This window comes from Leptosomus discolor, chromosome 5, assembly GCF_034619465.1.
Source record: "Leptosomus discolor isolate bLepDis1 chromosome 5, bLepDis1.hap2, whole genome shotgun sequence".
NCBI lineage: Eukaryota > Metazoa > Chordata > Aves > Leptosomiformes > Leptosomidae > Leptosomus > Leptosomus discolor.
Genome location: NC_141395.1, coordinates 77,927,869 through 77,948,139, shown reverse-complemented (window position 1 = coordinate 77,948,139; position 20,271 = coordinate 77,927,869). Strand labels below are relative to the sequence as shown.

General features: G+C 43.2%; 1 protein-coding gene across 1 annotated transcript in view; it reads right to left on the bottom strand.

Annotated features, from left to right (window-relative positions):
* Window positions 1-19,766, bottom strand: part of NDRG1 (N-myc downstream regulated 1) — a 37,774-nt gene extending 18,008 nt beyond the window's left edge. The window contains exons 1-3 of the mRNA XM_086464956.1: window positions 19,741-19,766; window positions 6,106-6,184; window positions 3,323-3,358 (exon numbers count right to left, since the gene is read on the bottom strand). Of these exons, the coding sequence (XP_086321082.1) occupies window positions 3,323-3,358; window positions 6,106-6,168 (99 nt within the window). The 5' untranslated portion in view covers window positions 6,169-6,184; window positions 19,741-19,766. The remainder of the gene's footprint in view (window positions 1-3,322; window positions 3,359-6,105; window positions 6,185-19,740) is intronic.
* Window positions 19,767-20,271: the final 505 nt, after the last annotated feature.

Here is a 20,271-nt window from a genome sequence, read left to right as displayed (position 1 = left end):
AGCATCCCGTGGACTTCCACAGCTAATTCTTCTGGAACTGGAAGCCTGAGTCTAGTTCAAACTCAGTGTCAACTAAAAATAGTTCAGAGATGACAGGCGACCACACTCCTAATTACTGGTATAAATCACACTCAGTTTAACAATTGGTTTAATTCCTTATTATCTTCACAGTAAGAGTCCCCTAATTCAAGAGGGTTGTGCTATTTCCCACTAGCACAAATTCTTAACAGCAAATACCCACAAAGTTCTCCTAAAAAACCCAAACAATTCAAACCAGTTTCTTCGGTGACAAACCAACAATTTCACATCCCTATTGATCCCATTAAAGATCAAGAGATTTGTCTACGTGATGTAGGGATGGATGTTTTCAGAATGCAGAGCACTCCAAACAGATGGCAGCACATCCCAATCAACGTCAACATTATAGTAAGAGGCTCTTCAACTGATTTGTATTAAAACACTATCTTGGAAAAAAAATCCAAGGTACACTAATCCGATAGAAGGATAAAGACAAACACACCATCTGTTCACATCTCTCACTTTAACAGAGGTGCACTCGTATCTTAGTGCCCTAAAAACACACAAAACCACTTTTGATATGTGCAATTTTAAGAGAGGCTATCTTAGTTTGAAGGAGCTCATCCATATAAAGTAGATTTTATTTTTGGGTCAAGCGACATTTTTTGACTTTGTCACGAGGTTAGAAGGGGGAGGCAGTTTAAGTCAACAACACAGGAGAACTCGTTTATTCCTTCCCCTCTCTACCCTGGCTAAGGAACACATGGATTGAGGAACATAAAAGTTGTTCTCTGAAATATGGGATATGCAACCAAAACGCTTGAGATATTTAAGGAAAACCACACACTCGCACTACACATTTTCATAAAATATATATCAGTTTTAGATTTTAAGCAAAATACTGCATTCCATCAAGATTATTTTAAAGCTTTCAAATATACTTAATCCTCAATTACCATCTCATGCTTTTATTTTAATTTCTAACGTTATGCTTGTTAAATACACGTCCCCCTCTTGCCTCAGAACTGAGGGAAAAGCTTCAAAGCTTTCAAAGCGGATTTAAATCGCTTTTAAATAGCGAGCAGAGTATAGTGTAAGTTCATACTAAAGAAATCACTTAAGTAGTAGCATATGCTATTTTTCACCTCCTTTTCTCAGTATCTTGAAGATTAAAAGTGTGTGAGCTTTTAATGTGGTATTGCAATGCTGTGTTTCAAATCCCCTTTTCCCTGAAGCTATTTAGGACTTTTCCCTAGGTTTTTCTACTCTAAAATAGTTATTTCAATTCATCTTATGTTCTTCTAAAACCCCCAACACTCCAGGTATTTTTCTCTCTTTTTTTGTGTTAAGACTTCTATTTTAAACTAGCAGCATGAAGAAAAACGTTCCCCGATGCAGGCTGTGAGCTGTTTACATTAATAAGTTTAAGAGGTAAATGCAAGTGATCCTGCTAAGGTGGAAACCAGCGACAAAAACTTTGCTGCAGGAACTGAAGATTATTGCAATAGTTCTGCCTAGGGATTCTTCCTAGTCTGACTATCACTGGGTCACACTGCTCTGCAAAAAAACCAAAAAAAAACCCAAAAAACCCCCCCCAAAAATCTTAAAGACACATAGGTAGGGTATAAAACTTGTTTTAAGGACCAAAGCTAAGCCTCCTTTGCACTGGCAGTTCTTAACATAATGGATTGAGACTCTTCCACATTTTTCCTTCCTGAAGTAGAACAACCAAAGATTAAACTCTAACAAAGAAAGATCATTTAAAAAGCAAGAGCTGGCAGAACAGGGCTAAATGACAAGAACCACCGCTCTGGATTAGCGACAGTTAATCCAAAACACAGGAAAAAAAAACCAAAAAGGCTTAGAGAATTTGATCTTGTAAGTTAAAAAAATCTATATATACACATGGTTTACAAACCAAGCAAATTTATTCCAAGAATAGAAACTAAAATATGGGTCACTTCTGGATTCTTAATCAAAATACTGCAGTATTCCTGTTAGCAGACTTAATCTGGGATTCAGATTTATTTAGACCAAGTGATCAATCTGGACCCAAACAGAAAGCTTCTCTCATGCTGTGCACACTCCTGCAGGAAGTTGCACTGTGACAACTTTAACTCACGTTTATCAAGAATTCAGGCAGTGGATTTCATCATTAGAAAGGATGAGGGGGAAGATGCAGAATTAAAGTAAACTACAGTTTTGCTATAAAAGTAAGAACCATTGATGGTAAAGCTGTTTGAGATAACTGTCTTGCTTGGTTTCCAGGGAAAAGACTGTTGAGTTTCTGCTGTATTTCTAAACAATTTGTACAACACTGAACAAAAATATACCCAAGTGTAAATAAAGTGCAACATGCCAGAAGGCATGAAGGGTTATTTCCTTCAAGGACCTCCGCCAGAACATGCAAGAGATCAGAACAATTTAAAAGTTTTCCTTATTGCTGCACAATCTCGCTCCCTCCCTACACCCCTTGACAAAAATAAGCCTCCCAGCAAGCCTCTTTCCCCAATACAAACCCCTCCTTGTCCTCAGCGACGGGAATTCACCGCTCGCTCCTTTTGTCGAGGCAGGTACAAGCTCCCTGGTCTCTCTCCCAGTTCAACCCAGCTTGACTCTTGCATTTCTTTAGCCTCAGTTCAAGAACAAGCTTCCCAGTCAGGAGCCCAACTGGCAATAAACTAAACACAAGGGGAGCTAAGAGGGTTACAAAGTTAACTCTCGAAGCACGACACATGGGGAAAGTGGAAAGCCACCGCTGACCTAGCGATGTGCTTTATGAACTCCTATGTTCTGGATGTAAACAAACACACGGAAAGTACCACCACTCCTGTTACGAGCAAAATCAATTGCTTAATGCCTTCCACTGCTCCACATGCTTTAGGACTCTTGGAAACTTTCAACAACTTAACGGGGTACATGGAGAGGGACATTTCCTCCGAGGAAATGCACGCACACTGCTAATGAAACCAAATTAATTGGGGAAAGTGTGTGTCCTTGCGGGAGGGGAATATTTTGCTTTCACTACCACTGCTGAAGAATCTTATTCTCTTAGCAATAATAGAACTGCTTGCAACCCAAGCCACCCTTTTTTGGATGAAACTTTCTCAGCCTCAGTCTGAAAAGGCCTCCTGCAGGCCCCTTCACATTGCTACGTCAGAGCCCCATTCAGACCCCTCTCCCACAGTAGCAGTGTTTCTGGCAAGCGTCAGTCATTTCTGATCACATTTTTCTGTTTTCTCAAGCGTCAATTCAGTTTCCTCTTTTACCGAAAACAAAACAAAACCAAACCAGCTTTACTTGCCTGAACATCGAAGTCTGGAAGGAGGCGAGTGATAGCCTGTGAAGAGATTTTAGAGCATTAATGCAGGTAACTGTTGCAGCTATGGAAACCTAAGATGGGGCATTTGCGCTCTAACCCACTGGTTCTGGGGCAGAGAGCTCTGTCCCATCCCTTCATTCAACAAAAGCTCTTGCTGAACGTCAAAATTCACCCAGGAGATTTACCTCTTAATGTTCAGTGAACATGAAAACAGTAAAATAGTAGATTATAGACCAGCAAACTAGAGCACAAAAGCTGGTGCATCTTCAGTTCTTATTAAATCACAGGACAAGTTCAAGCAGTAAAACACTGAACTTTTCTCCACTGCTTACTGTAGCCATGGGACAGCCAACAGTCCACCTCAGTTCTGCCTAGGATGGAAAGCCATTGTTTGAGCAGGTACTGAGCACTGGCAACCCAATTAAGTAGTCAGTACTGGGATTTGGTTACACAACGAAGGTGGGAAGGGTTTTATCCTAGCCAAAATCAGGCCTTGTTATGTTTGGGAGGCTGGCTGGACACAAAGAGGTCTGTTCCAACTTATGAACAGCCATTGCTATTACTGACAAGCTCCGATGCCTGTGGAGAATCTCCACCAGAAAAGGAGCTAGGTGACATCTTCCTCACCTCCAATAGTCTAACAGGCTTACAAATTCAAAAGAAGCAGCATCTTACAGTCACCTCCTTTTATTAAAGGACAAAGAAGAAGTCAAACTTATTTCCACTGGAGGGTTGAAAATAGAGGGAAAAGCAGCCGACTCAATGCTTTTTATGCTGCAGAGTATGACAGAGAAGTCAAAGACTGAAAAAAAAATACTGAGCTAAAAAGCAAGCTTAGGATCCTGGCAAGGAGGTCACTCAGTCCCAGAAGCCCAGGAAAATTAAGGATGGAAGATGTCAGAAGCAATACAGCTGCTGTTTTGGGCAATATTATCTCAGATGGTGGACCTCAAAGCATTGCAGTCCAACCTGTAATTATGATGAGAATCCACGGCCGTCATCTTTAGGCAATCAGGCAGTGTCTTGTATGCACAAACAAGTAGCTGAAGAGCTGACTGAGCTTGTGGAAGTGATTTTACATAGCCTTAGCTTTAGACGATATGCTGTGTTTTAATCTTAATATATTGTTGGTCTCAGGACCTTTTAAACACAGCTAGTGCCATATACTTTTGTTCCAGTGGAGTCTAGAGTTGAAAGGAATAAAGTGTATGTCACATCTGTATAGAGAGCATATGAAGCAAGGCTCATCACTGTCCAGGAACGAACACTCTGCTGCAGGAGAAACCTAAGGCAACTTCAGAGTACATCACCAGCTTCACTGTTAACTTTATTATGTGCCAAGTGTCCTTCAGAGCAATCTTTTTCTACTTTCTCCAAATACATTAAGTAACTTCCTTCATTTTTGTTAAAAATAGCCACAGAGGAAATCAAACTCTGTACCAGTTTCCCCACGTAGACAAAACTTAAGGTAACATCATGAATAAAAACATATAGGGTCCATTGTCAAGATTCCAACTTTTGATCTATGTGCTACAGAAACCCAGGAAGTTAATCAGTGTTTTAGGATCTTTCTGAACTTTGAAGCAAAGGCATTTCAGTACCCATAGGACTTCTGCTTAGTACCTGCTTTGCTACTACTGAAAAATATTGGCATTAAAAAGGGATCTTAGTTTCTGAAAAGTTCGAGTGCTGCATTCACTGGTATCCAAACAAGCTCTGCTTTCATGCAATGTCCTTGGCAAAGGAGCTGTATTTAAAGTTTCTCTAGCCATTTCACTGCAGTCACAAGTGGAAATGATTTTCTGAAGTGTTTACGCAAAAGAAGCAGGGAATAAAAAAAGAAAGTAGCAGATAGAGCGATGAATAGTTCTAGTGTAGAGAACCAGAAAAAAACCCAACACGTTTATATACATAATTGTTAAGAATTACAATCATTAGGAACAAAAGGAAAATCTTATTTTTTACTCAAGAGGAAAGCTGAGAGGTTCCTTCATGTATTACAGTGAATTATATGCCAAGAACATACCAAAGCACAGAATATTGCTACCACCGAAGAGTCAGACAGCCACTGAACACAGATGCTGTGGGCATATTTTTGAAGAAAGTGGTGCAAAAACAAATGGAAAGCAGTACAACAACATGAAGCAAAAAAAAGGTTAGAATGTTACTACACTGCAACCCCAGAGGAAACGCTGCAGCTTGTGCGCAGCCAGGTGGCTGTAGACCTGGCAGTAGTTTGGCTGTAACTCACATCTCAGTGCAGTCAGAGAGGACTAGTCGAGGCACAGTCATATCTCAGGACTCAGATGTGCCCAAACGAGAAGTAAAGGCTCTCTGTGCCTCCTTGAGAGGCAGCCGATCAAGCAAAATTTGTATCTTTACATTGAGAAGTCTATAGTATGAGATTGCCCAACTGGCATCATTCAAAATACCAAAGACACCCAGAGTTGTCATTATTCAGAAAAGAAAAAAATGTCCCCACCAGATTAATGTCCCCACTAAAGACGAGTAAAGCCAAAGAACAAGAAAGAGCAAGTAATTAAGGCTTAGTTTTACATTATTTAAAAAAACCCACCACAACCCACTCTCATTCCATCTCCAGTTTCTCCCACTATGTTAGAACTAATCTAAGAATAGAATCACTGAATGGTTTGGGTTGGAAGGGACCTTAAAGATCATCTAGTTACAGCATCTAATACATGTGCAGTTCCAACAGCAGCCCTGAAATAGAACATGTAAGTCCTGAAAAGCTTTACAATATTTACCTCTTCCTTCTCCACCAGAGGTTTCACCTCTGCAAGGTGAGCATCCTGGAACTCTGTTGACATGGTCAGTAGCCGATATCTGCAACAAATGAAAAAAGATTTGTTCTCAGCTTGCATCAAAGATTAAATACAGGAACAAATAAAGATCCTGCTCCACCCAAGCCCCTACCAATGACTCACTGTCTCAGGTTATAGTTTAAAAGACCTGTTCAAGAAGGTTATGAATCTCTTGTAGAATGCCTCCTGGTTTATTTATATACACACTCCTGCACAATAGGAGATTAAAGAAATATTAAGGCTGCAAGATCAAACAAGAGTTTGGCAGCTTCAAAACGGGGAATGCTAAAGGAAACAGGGCAGGAAGCAGTGCAGAGAGTGTCAAAGCTGTCATTTCCCAGGTGAAAGGAGGCATACCCATACCCAAATCTGTACAACCACCTTCTGAAATTAGCTTGAACACTTGTTTCCAAGTTTTGTTTGTTTTGGTTTTTTTTTTTTGATGCAGGCTCCCCCTCCATCCTCCAGATCTTTACTTATGAAAACTGAACTGGACACTCATTAGCATAATTTTACTCTCAGATCAGTGTGCTCTATTCTTTGGGACAGAAACACCCTCCTTGATCTGAACAAACAGTACCAAGTAGAACAGACATTCCTTTAAGTGGACACCAACAGGGGATGCATGCAACAATGCTATTTTCAAAACTGTCAAAGTAAGGAACAAGATTGCTGTATCCTGCTCTAGGAGAGGTCCAGCACGGAGATACCCAGCCTTCACCTGCAGGAAGCTTAACTGGGAACACGGATACAGCTGAACCCCAGAAGAGATGACCACGAAGGCAGACGGAGCAGCAGGCTGGGCTGCAGAGGCTGTGTGCCTTCTCAGAAGGCATTTGGACCAACAGCCATCTCAGTTCAGTGACCATTATCAGTCCAAACCAGGAGTTAAAAAGAAGAATGACTGTTCCCTGCGAAGCTCTGATGAATGACCAGAAACAGTTCTCAAAAGAGATACCAGAACTGTTTTAACAGCAAGATGATAAATACAAAAGTTCAAGTATGTTTGTTACATATCTTCCGGCCTGCTGGAGAAATGCATGCTGTGGGGGTTTGGGGCATCTTTGGACAGAAATGGAAATTTATTAACTACACAACTATAAAGCAAATAAATTATTTACTTTTTAAGAAAAGTTTAGAACTGTCTCAAGTGAAGCATGTAAGTAAGTGTAGTCAAAGTAAGCCAAAAGGCTGAAACACATTTAGGAATTACTAAGCGGAACTGCAAACATTTTAATTATTAATGATTTTCTTTAAGATAAGCATAAAACTACAAAACAAAATTTAAACCTATTCTTTAAACCATGATTTCCCACCTCCTGACTTAAACCTGATTTAAGCCAATCAACCCTGTCTATATAAGTGACCTGGTGCTCAAGAAGGGCTGTGAAACCCACAGAAGTCTCCGGGAGCCGGCAGTGGCAGCAGCAGCATTTTCACTCTGCCCCATGGGTTAACTCAATGCACGTCTCCCTGGGCAAAGACGCTCTAGTGAGAAAGTTTACAAGACAGCTGGAAGCTGCAGGAAGCTACGAAGGAGCACACAGAAATTAAGTTAATGCTGAAAAAAATGCCGGTGTCCATGCATGTGCAAACAGCTTCAGATTTTAGGAGCCCGTCTTGCTAGCTATGCAATTGGGTGGACTTTTGGTAAAGAATTAGACTGGGGATTTTACACTTAGATAAATTCATCATGAATATTTAACCCCACCACTTGAGGCATAGGGACAGGAACAAACCTAACCCCATTGCTAGAAATTTGAATCCAAATTTACAACAAGGCACCAGTGATACTTAAGTGGCCAGAAGAGTCAAGACACAGTTAATTCCCTGGCAGCCACTCTGATTCATCTTTTTTCTTCAGCTTTTCCAGTAAGTTTTGCCCATTACAGATTTTAATCATAAAGAACAAGCAAAACCAATTTGCCAAAATTTCAAGCAACTGCAAGCGACATTTTAGAAATAGTGTTACATACTTTCATAATTACAGCCATCTATGTAATCTGCCATTCTACACAGCGTGCAATTGTGCATGACAGAGGGAAAAATAAATGCTGCTGCAATATTTGGGCATCAAAAATATTTACATGCCATTGCACCTAACGCCAATGTCTTTTTTTTTGCAATTCAGCAAATTCTGTTAAGACAGAAATAGCACCTTAATGATGCACCTAATTCTGCAATAGGGACTAGAAGTGCAAGAGATTTTTTTCCATGTTTTGCCTATAGGGGAGGAAAGTAAGAAGTCAGGTCCCCTCAAGTTTTCCAGTAAGAAGCGGCTTGGGGAACAAAGCCACAGCTAGTGTTTGTGGAAGAAAGTTGTTTACATGCGACAGTTTCAGATTTACAGGGACTCTGAGCATTGACTACAAATGACCAAAAAAAATTGTGCCAAAGAGAACAAGATGGAAGCCTTTTATAGCCTTAAAAAACAATCCTGTTTTCATAATAGTTCAAAGTTGTTGCTCTATGTTTCTGAAAGAACCAGCTCTAGGAAGTGCTGACCAGCAGATTACACGACTGCCATAAAGTCTGCTGAACAAAAGCCCAACATGTACCAAGTTCTCGCTTTTGTAAAGCTACCAGATCCTAGAGCCACATAATTGTTTTCAGATCAGGCATTTCCAAGCTCTGAGTTTTCCTTCTCTGCATCAAGAATACCTGAAACATTCCTACCAAGAAACAACCTTGTGATAAGTCAGCACAACAACACGCTATTTGTTCACAAGAGCTGGCAAACAAAGCCCCACTATCTGACAGCACTGTAAAAAACATCTTATTTTCCAGAGAGAAAGATGCTGGGGAAGTGGTTTTGTACCACCCATGTTCAGCACAAATTTTATAATCTCTAAATAGGTGCTTTGTGCTTCCCCCCTTACGTGACAGGGTAGCTCGAAACTAATTTAACTGCATAACTCTCCTAAATAGATAACCATACAAGCATTCCTTTATACACATTTCAAAGCACTTGCCTCACAGAAGTCTCCAAAAGACAAAGTTCATTTCTATCTGCAAGTGTAAAGTTGCCAACTTGGAAAAAATCAACTTTTCACTCCAGTTGGCCAATTCAGCCTGCTAAGTCCCAAGTTCTCTCTGGTACAAGACACCTCCACTCAGCAGGCACGCATCACCCTGCACCCAGATATGGGTTACAATCGCTGCTCTGAGGATTAAGTTTTAAATCAATCATGTTTCCAACCAAGAAAAAAAGAAAGGTTTAAGGCACCTTTGCAGCTGGCAAAGTGCTTTAAAACTGATCACATTATCTACCTTTGCCAACTAGCAGGAAAGACATCAAACCAGACCTCCAGGAAGCAAGGGGGGGCACGGGGAAGGGTGAAACTATCTGTGCAATACCGGGTTTATTAATTTCATTCAAAGAGGCTTTTCTGTACCCATTCCAGCCCAAACACACTGCTCCAAAACCACCAGAGCAAGTGTCATAACCAAGGCTATGTAGCTCAGGAAACATTTTACTGAGCTTAATTATTAGGTTCAGAATATATCCCATCTCTCTGCACAATTGCCGGAGGGCAAATCGTTTCTGGAGCCTTGTTTTGGCAGCAGAGGGTACAGCATGGATGTGCAGCCTTGCTTTGCACAAAAGGGATCCCAACAAAGGAGCTAAGAAGCTACACATCAGGCCATCCACCCTCAGACACCAGCAATGCCACAATCATAAGTACCAAACATTAGGTAATCCTTGTATTCATTCCAAGCCTAGAAGTGAAACAAGTTTGAAGATACCCCGTTTTAAACTTTATTCTTCCAAAAACACACATATGGTTGTCCAAGTTGGTGTCACAGGGTGCATCACCAAGCATGATGATCTCACGCCCATGAAGGGCTGGGGGAACTGCTACCAGTGCTACAGGATTTACCTCTGCCCTCATACCCCATTGTTTTTTACTTACATGCTATCACAGAAAACAAAGAACAGGAAAAGACTCCTGCCTGAGCATTTCATAAAGAAGGATATTTCCTCAAAACAGCTTGTTTAAACACTGGCAGCAGAGATTATTCTCCTTTTGAGTACTGATATACAGAAGGGTAACCTCACCAGAGCAGCCTGATGGCATTTCCACCTTTGCAGGCTGAGCAAGCAGGAGGAACAGCAATCACTTTACACGTGGGATTAAATACTCAAGCGCATCTAACAGCAAAGAGGGAGAAGGCCATGGGCACTGAGGGTCACAGTTCATAAGTGCTGGTGTTGTGCTCTTTGGAGAGAGAGGGACCACACAAGGCTTGGGCTCCAGGGACACGTGGGAGGTGTTTCCAAGCCAGCCACATCACGCTGCACTTTACCCCTTGAAAGCCACAACTGTCTTTCAAGGACCAAAGAAGGTAGGAAGGACAGGGGTGACAATTTGAGGCTTTGTGCATCTGCAGCAGCTATTAAAGAACCGGGGATGAGGCAAGGATGGAGAGCGCCAAGATGTCTCCAGAGCTCTGCAGAAGTTGATTAGCAAAGATCAACAGTTCCAAGTCAGAAAAATGACCAGGCAGCTCAGGCCTCTAACAATCAAGCAAGGAAAGTTACTATGACACTCAAATAGCATTTAAGCCTTACATACGGTCAATTAGACCTCTTCCAGTCATTAGCAGTAAATGCTATAAACTAGTCTGGCCCTAAAAAAATGTTTACTGTAAGCTGGAGAGCAGCTTGAAAAAAAACTTGTCTCCTCTAGAGACAAGTGGGCATCAGTTAATAGCACCCATGTATGGTTATGGTCCACAATGCGCATTCTCATTAAGTGCAGTTTACATTTCAGATATTTTATAATAAACTTCACCAATCTAATCTTCCTGTTCATGATTCATTTGAAAACTATGCATTTTGCAAGCATCCAAAACAGTTCATGCCTAAGCATCTGCCCACACTATGCCCTGTTTAAGCTACTCTTTGTTACAAGCACTGGTATCACAAGGTCCTTTGTATACAGTTACCGATTTTCTGACACAGTTGCACAAAATAAATCATGCAAGATTCTTCCCCTTTAAAAAAAGCAGATGACTTTTGACAGTTAAGTAGCATTCAACTAAACAGGTTGAGCAGCAAGTGCCAAAAGCTGTAGACACACCGCTACTTGGGACTCCCCGGGTTTCCTTAGCCTCTGGTTATACCCGATTATCTCAATTTGCAAATAGAAGTTAATAACCTGACACAAAAGAAGCATGGACGTGTAACCCTTAAATAACCTGAAGTTTCAAAATCAGAAAAGGTCAGGAACTAAAGCATTAAATTATGTAATATCCAGTGAACCGAAACAACTACGCTGCCTGGTGGCCTACAGTTGACAGATGTCCCGTGAATCACCATCACCCAGCCCTCTTCAAGCACAGCACACTGCCAGTACTCAATTTAATTTTGTTTGTTTCTAACCAATTTGCTTTTATTTCCTTTCAACACCCTTTGTGAGCTAGCTACTCCACCAGCATGCTTTAGTGAAAGCTCTAATTGAAAATAGTGGGGTTTTCAGGAGCATAATGTAGCATAACGATTTTCAAAGAAAAAAAAAAACCAAACAGAAAGGGCTTAAAGTTCAGGCAATTTTTAAGTTTAGACTTATGCTATGTGCTGACCCTAATCAACCTGATTAGGAACCCAAAATGTTTTAGCCAAGAACTTGAGCCCTGTGCCAAGTAACAGCCAGGCGAAGCCACACAGAGATGACGGTGAAGACCGAGCCAGCAGCGGATTCCACTGGGCTCCCACAAACAATGCACAAGTGCAGGTCCGCAGCATCTCCTACATCTATGCTTGCCCGCCCCTTCAGCGTACCCATGCAGTTATGAAGACAAGATCTCCAGGCTTGTCTCCAATTCTTTTGTTCTGGCTGTTTTTCCGCTTGTGCGACTGGCGCCACTGCCTGTACAGGCGCAGAGCTGTTCAGCTGCATTCGCTTTGGGATCGGACACTGCTTCTAAACTGTCAATTCCTCAGACCAGGGACTGGTCACTTCACATGCATGATACGCTCGGGCAGCTGCACACTGACAGTAGCTTCAAAACAAAGCGGGCTGGAAGCAGCCCTTCTGTCTACTCTGCAGATGTTGAGCAAGAAAACTGTTGCAACGCAGTTTGCACAATCCTCTCACCGTGGGACGCAATGAGGAATGTTCCTTGGAAAGCTCAGGGTCCTCCCATGCTTCACAGGAGTAGAAACGGGCTGCAAGAAGGGTTGGTGGGCTAGCCAAAGGACACACCTGCTGTCTCCATCTCCCCTATGCTGGACAACTCCGTTGTCCCCCCACCCCAATATAATGAGCAGCTATTCTATTCCTAGCTGGCAAGGAAATGGAGAGCTTGCAATGTCTTAGGGCTTTTCCCACTGTAGCAATCCCTAATACCACCTACACTGTAATATCACAACTCCAGGAGGGACAGACTATAAACCCTAATGAAGTTCTCAAATGTAGGTTTCTTTAGCATCTGGCACCTAAAACTGCTTCTGGTCATATCTCTGTGAAAAGTGGTTCTCCCCAATAATGTGTGACGTTTCTTTAAAGAGATTAAAAATACTAGAGATTCCTGGGACTTTTTTTGCTACAAAGTGCTGTCCCAACCTGCCTCCTCAAGCCCCACCGCTCACTGCTGACCTGGCTCCAAACAGTCCTTGCAGAGCATGACAGACCAGGGGGAAGGTAGGGGAACCCGGGGCTCTCGTAAGAAATCGTACACCCAAGTGGCAGCCTAAGACTGTTTGAAACATTTGTACTGGTGCCAATATGGTTCTTTAGCTTTAAACAACTCCAGGCTGTGGGTGGCAGCACCACAGGGTGGAAAGAGTGAAGAGCAACCAGCTGTCTTCCCAGGCTTTGTCTTCCTTCACCACCAAGCCAGCCTGTCTCCTTCTACCGCCCCAGCATCCTCCTAGCATCCTCCCAACATCCTTCCCTGCGTCTGTCCCACTCCTCCAAAGGACTGCAAACATAAAGGTTTTAAGCAAAGATTAAAGGCCATGCATTGGTACAGACCTGACACCTGCTGGGCACCTGGGTGCTAGGCTGGGCTTTGAGGCAAATTAAATAACAAATGCTGCAAAGATGCATTAGGCATTTCATAACATGGACGAGATGGCTTCTGCCACAAAGACCGCAGTCTAAACAGACAAGAAACAAGCTATTGTTCCTGCAGCTCACCAGTGTCAGGCCATGCCCCCCACCCCCTCCTATTCTCAATCTGCCATGCTTTAACAGTTTGTAGCTTCTGCCCGGCTGCATCTGCTTCAAAAAGTGGGTGGTTCTGTGCAAGTTAGAGGCAAAAAACATACCGAGATTGTTCCAGAAGGGACAGGCTTATAGTATACTCAGAGATGAGGAATGTTACCTGGCTCTCTAGGTTGCACTCTTGCAAGTATATAGTGGATTCTTTTCATGTTTTGCGTTTTCATGTTGATGTTGCAAATAGGAGTATTTAAATTACAAAAGATCACAGCTCAGGTTGATGATGCAGCTTCATTTACTCATCAGGTCATACTATATGGGTTACAGCTTCTGAGTATATATACAACCTGCTCTACCACCTATTAAAACTGCTTGGTCATCACTGTTACAAGTTCCTTTTATAACTCCTGCCAAAATGTCTGGGATGAAGTTTTCCCTGGTGTCTGAGGGGTTTCCCTTGTTGAGGAGAAGCATAATTTATGGATATTATTTTGTTCCTGTGAGCCAGCAGTCCCCTTTTCTAGGATGACCTTTAGCATTCTAGATCTTAATCTGGACCCAAACTTTGCACAAATGGCCACTGTGTTAAGGACATGTCTTTCATTCTTCTCAAGAAAGTCCCACACAAAATTACCCAAATTTAAGTATTTGCACATGCTGAACTACTCAGGACTAGATTTGGGTAACAGTCTTCCATTGCCTGCAAGCCTCAGCACCTAGAGATAAAATATGATCCTGCACACTCCTGCCTGTATCACAACAGATGGGATTGGTTAAGGAGTGTCCAACTCTGAACCATCCAGTGCCAGAACACTCCTTGCTTCTTAAAATAAGGCCTCTCAAAATCCTTCAAAGGGGGCAAATCCTTCATCCTCAGATCACTTTTGTCAAAACCTTACCCATCCATGCTCCAGCTTAGAATCTATTACATCAGGCAGAGAGAGTTACCACTTACCAGGCTTTGTTTAAAGAAGGGTTGGAGTTATGCACATCCAAGTTTTTATATAAGATTGGGTTTATACACATAACTTCATAAAACTCAGTATGTTTCACATGGGAAAAAATATGCAATGCTCTTAAATTGAATCACCTAGGAAAGACAATAGTATTTTGAAATTGCCATAATATAAAGAGTTATCAAAGCTCTGCAGCGCTTCTACTTCAAAGACTGGTCACATAACCCAGTATGTCACAACTTTGTCCAAGGACACAAGTGCATCTTAAAATTTAGCAGGGTTATGTTACATACAGAGTATGTTTAGAGCACTCCAGAATTATAGCAGTAGGAAAATGACATCATTAGTTTGACAAGGGAACACATGAAGTTTGCTTCCTGAAGAAAGCAACCCAAAGACCAGCAGCAAGAGGAATCTTCCTCTAATACTGCATTTCCCATCTGGATGTCTGCTTACTGTGTTTATAAATGAAGGTTCCTTTAAAAGTTGCATTCTACTTGGGTGATTACTTTTCCATTATTACCTTATGCCTACCAATAAATGCACATGTATATATATAAAATATATTACCACTTTTCTTTGAACACCAGTGCCTCCACCTACAGAATCTTCATCTGGACACTTCAGATTAAGATCCTTTTCACTTAGTTTTCACTTCCTAAAAATCAGAATTTCTTAAAGACGTCAGCTTGTAAGAGTGGTGAAATTGCAAGGACGGAAAAAAACATGCGCACACAAAAAACCCAAACCAAATCATCAAGGGATGGTCAAAAGTACATGGAAAGATTTGGTTTGCATTCAGTTAGGTTTTCACACTGCACTAGCTCCCAGGGTTTTCTCTTTCCACTAATTTCTACATCATCCATACAGTACCAGCAGACTGGCCTTACACATCCATGGTAGAAAATAAGCTAGAATTGAGCTATACTTAGTTCATACAGGAAGCAGCCAGTTAAAGGCCTGCAAAAGTAGTGACTATCCAGTTTTAAAAACAGGGCTTTAAAGGAAGATCTGCATTGACCAGCTTCCAGGAGAAAAAAACCTGACCAACAGATGAAAAAGATATATTAAAATTATGACAATTAACTGAAAGGAAGTCGTGCAAAACCCAAAAGAAACATAGGAAACGCGATCAGCCACACAAAATAGGAGCAGTAAAACTGACATACATCCTGCTTCGTACAGACAGATACAGCTGTGGAAAATTTCATCAGCACAGGCAGTCCAGCTGTGCATCAGCAAGCACACTGCAGAGCACCTCTGCATGCAGAACACCCCGTTTGACAACAAACCGCTGGGCATTATCCAAAGACAACACTCTCATGCCAGCTGGGAAACAAAACAGGACTGATCCTGCAACAGCCCTTAGCTAAAAGTAAAACTAAACTCATCTCCCTCGTGATCCAACATAGGAGCTTGCACATTAGAGCCTGAAACTTGGATAATTCCAGTCTCTTTTTCCCTTTACTCCACACTTACCACGCTAGTTTAACTGGCAAATAACAGTACTGATTCTCATGATGTTCAGCACTGAGTTTAATTATGTCATAATAATACTTTAATGATACATGATCATATATTCAGGAGAAGCTCTGAATGGTTCTTAGTGCTGTTCCGACTCTGCAGCCAAAGGGAATTAACAATAGGGATTACCTCCCACTGACTGGCCCCACTGAAGCTCTGGAAGTGACAGATAGGAAAAAAACCCACACCACCATTTGAGAGAAACATCAAGTTCAATAGCCATTATATTCATCGCCATTGATTTCCAAGAGGCCTAACCCAGATTTTAGTAATCTGTAGCAACACACACCACCAAACCTGAAAACGGGATTGCCTTACTGTCAGCCTTTTAAACCATTTCAGAATATTTCCTGTGACTTTCCAGTTCTAGGGAGTAATTTACTTGCAGCTTCTGGGACACAGCTTTTGACAGATGGCAGAGAGGGAACTACTGCTTCCTTGACCTGCTGACAGGTAGAGATCCCCTCCCCACGCAACAGGCCAGGGAAGTTCCTTCACTGAGAAGGCTGCAGAAGGAGCACATTAGATAAACTTACAAATTTACACCTAAAAGCTGAAGTTAAGGTCCATCTACTTACAACACCATTTATTTAGCAAAACAGTGACAGCAAGAATTTCTTCACCAAAAGCGTTGTCAAGCACTGGAACAGGCTGTCCGGGGAAGTGGCCAAGTCACCATCCCTGTGGGTATTTAAAAGACCTGTAGATGGGGTGCTTAGGGAGATGGTTTAGTGGTGGACTTGGCAGTGTTAGGTTTAGGGTTGGCCTCTATGATCTTAAGCTCTTTTCCAACCTAAATGAGTCTATGACAGAGTGAGCTCTCCCATACTTCTGCCTAAGACTTCTAGGCCTTATGACACAATGTGGAAGCTAGATGTAGACAAACCGTCAGCTGGAAGTCATACTTTGTCTCAAGAACCACCATTTCATCCCTATTAATATCAAGTGGTTGCATCTCCTGGTTTTTCAAAGGTCTTACTTTCAAGTGGTCAAACCAAAGCAACCAGGGGAAGTCACTCTTGCTGCCTGCTGCTGGGACTGACCTGGTTCAGGCCATTGGTTTCCCAGGCTGTAGTCTCCTCTGACAGCAAACGGACATTTGCTGCCTTAAGCTTCCAGCTGCACATGATGTAAACATTGCTGATCCACCACAATTAGAATCTGTATTATTTTTGAGTTTCACAGTTTCTAGTCATCTTTATTCTGAAGAGCTTCAAGCCAGTTTCACCCCTGCTTTTCTTTCACTCTGTCTATTTTGAGACAAAATGTCTTATTACATATATACACGTTTTCTGCAACAGATTCTCAGGCTCTACTGAGCTTAAGTGAAAAAACAGTATTTTCTGTGAGAAGTTAGAAGTTTGCCAAAAAACCCTTAAGCTGGTGATGAGAAGATACATGTTGCACTTCAGCCAAACAAATTAATCACTTAGGTTTAAAAATCTGAATCAAATATTTTTTCCTCACAACAGTTCACTGTTAATCCCACCTGAACAAGAGCAAGCTACTCAACTGCCTTCTAACTATTTTTTAAGGACTAGGCTGCCATGCCAAAGTGTTTCCCAAGATGCACTGTAAGCTCCTCATGTAACTGTCATAGTGTGAAAGGGAAAATTGAAAGAGCAGAGTATCTCCCACCAGAGTAAAGAAAACTGGGGAATCCTGCTGGTTTTGCCAAGCATTCATCCAATCTACTCAGATGATCTGTCACAGTTTTAGCATTCCTTTTTATTTTGGCAAGAACAAAAAGTTATTGTGCAGGGCAGAAACAGAAACTTAAGAGTCTGGTTTTTGGTGGTGCAGATGCTGGTTCCCAAACACAGGCAGGTGCATGTGTCAGCCCTCCCTCAGCAGTAGGTGACACTCCTTTGGCTATTGCCAAATTCTGTGGACACCTGACACTTTGACATCTCTATCCTGCTGTCACCTTGGGTAAAGTGTCCAATAAACATAGGGAATCAAATCAGTACACAAACACTTTTTCCTAAGGGAAACAGATGAAAACCCCAGCTTGTCAAAACCTTCTAGATTCCTCTCCCCAACCCTGGTTCATGGCCAGCCACTTTGCAGAGTGCCCACTCTCAAGGGAATGAGTTCATCTCCTAGTTCACAGATTGTGAAGAAATTTTGGTTCAAAGTTTTCAAAGTTGAAATCCAGCCCATTCCAGTATCTGCTGAACTGCAGTGCAAGGAGCTCGGATTCAGAAGTTGTGGCCTCCAGCTCCCCAAACCGTTACGCCAATTCATCTGTTCAGTTTATACTGAAAAATATTATGCACAGAATCCATATACACCTTCATTAGTACTACCCATTGTAGTAATGAGTAGTCTGTCATTACTACACTAAAACCTGTTTTCACCACATCTGTGTTTTCCATGTCAAAACACACACCAGTTGCTCCCGACTATTCACGCACTCTTTTTCAAGGGCACAGAGCTTATTAGTACTCTGGGAACTGCACAAACCTTTAAGTAACACTTTATTTTTGCTGCCCCTACTCCCAGGTTTTACCATTTCATCCACAATCATGAAGTTCTTGCTGTGCACAGGACATCATACAGCATTAGCTTCCTGCTGTTTACTCAAGTACTTGTGATAAAAACACCGTCCTTCTATGTCAAACTACGTTAGACCCTGGTTAAAAGAGCACAAAATGAAAAACCCCCACATATTCCCAGAGCCAGGTTTGAAGTGCATCAGCTTAATGCCACTGGCTGAAGTTTTGATGTAAGCTATGCCTGTAACAGCCAAGACTAAAAACAGCAAGGCAGGCTTCTCACTTGTTTTCCTGAAGCATTTTATAGCTCCTGTTTACAGGCAGCTTTCACTGCTTACATTGAACGGTGAGTTTTTCAGCAGCTATGTATCTTTGACATACAAAAATGTGACAAAAAGCCAGAGAAGTCCAACACCTTGAAGAGAATCCGGGCAGAAAGCTTCAGGTTGTCTTTGACCTCTTCCATGCCTCTGCAACTGGACTTTCTATGTTCAAAATACAGTTCCTACTTAAACACTGAGGAGAAAAATGTCCCAATAACATAGCTGGTAAATACTTCTACGTGAAGCCTAAAGGGGGTCCTATTCTGGGGACAGAGCGCAAAACCAGGCACTGTGGTCTTTATAAGTGGGCAAAGCAGTGAGCAATGCCAGTTTGCAAGTTTCAAAGGAAAACCCCAACGCAGCGTAAAGAGTTAACCAAAACATCCTCCCTAGCAGAAGTGAAATCACGCATTTCGCCAGACCCAGTACACAGCTGTGCCTCCACGGCAAACACTACCGTGAAGTGCTCTGAACCTGAGCAGCTCCTGGAAGCACGGACAGCAAACTGCGCCTGTCATCACCTACGAAGGCAACAACCCCACTGAAACAACTGACTAGCAAAGGTTGGACACCCGTCAAGCCTGTCCTGTGCTCCAAACCCAATGCAGAGCTGCGAGAGCAGAGAGACACACGCAACAAGCGCCAGTAGTCAACTTCCCTAGGAAAAGTCTGTGCCTTGGTTTCACGGCTTTTTTTTTTTTTGCCCAGCCCAGCCCGCTGCTGCCAGGGTGTCTGGACCATGGCAGCAGCATCCACCAGCTACCCCCACCACCGAGAAGGGCCGGGGTACGGCTCGGGGCACCCCGTTCGCTGCTCCCTCCCACCAATGCGCAGCCATCACCCTTCGGAACAGCCTCCTGCTCCTCCACCGGCAGCCGGCAAAGCCCTGCTTGGAAGGAATGGGGGGGGGGGGGGGGAGGGAAGGGATTTATTGATAAGAAAAAGGGAAAGGAGCGGGGTGATGCAAGGATGCGCCTTCAAAGGGGCTGCGAGGCCCGCGGGGGGTAGGTAGGCAGGTGGATGGATGGGTAGGTGGATGGATGGGTGGGTGGATAGGTAGGTGGGTGGGTGGATAGGTAGGTGGACGGACAGACGACCCCTCCCTTACCTGCTGCAGCACCGCTCTCCCTGCGCCGCCGCCGCCGCGCTCCGACCGCTGCCCGCCCGCCCGCCGCCGCGGGGCGGATTTATAGCCCGCGCCCCGCCCGCCGGGCGGCGCTGCCCGCCGCCGCCGCCGCCACCGCCTCCGCAACGGGGTAAGGGGCGGGCCGCCACCCGTTCGGGGGCTCCGCCCGGCCTTCCCCGCGTCCCAGGGCTCCCGTCGTCGCTCACAGGCGGCTACACGCCGGTTGCGCAATGTGCGGAAGGTCCGTAAATATCAGCGGGGAATTCCGGCGCACACCCGCCAGCCTAGGTTCCCCAATCCTCCGGGTCGCGCAGCCCAGTCGGGGGGAGGCTCACCTCTAACATCCTTTTCCCGGTCAAGCTTGGGGAACGGTGAACGGCTGAGAGCTGCCGCCCTGCTTCCCGAAGCGTTACCGAGCCAGGACGAAGGGGTTTTACACAATTTGGTGAGAGGCGAGCGTGTGCAGGGGGGTTGCCCAAGGGCTGAAAGAATAGCAGTCTTGGGAAAGGCTGA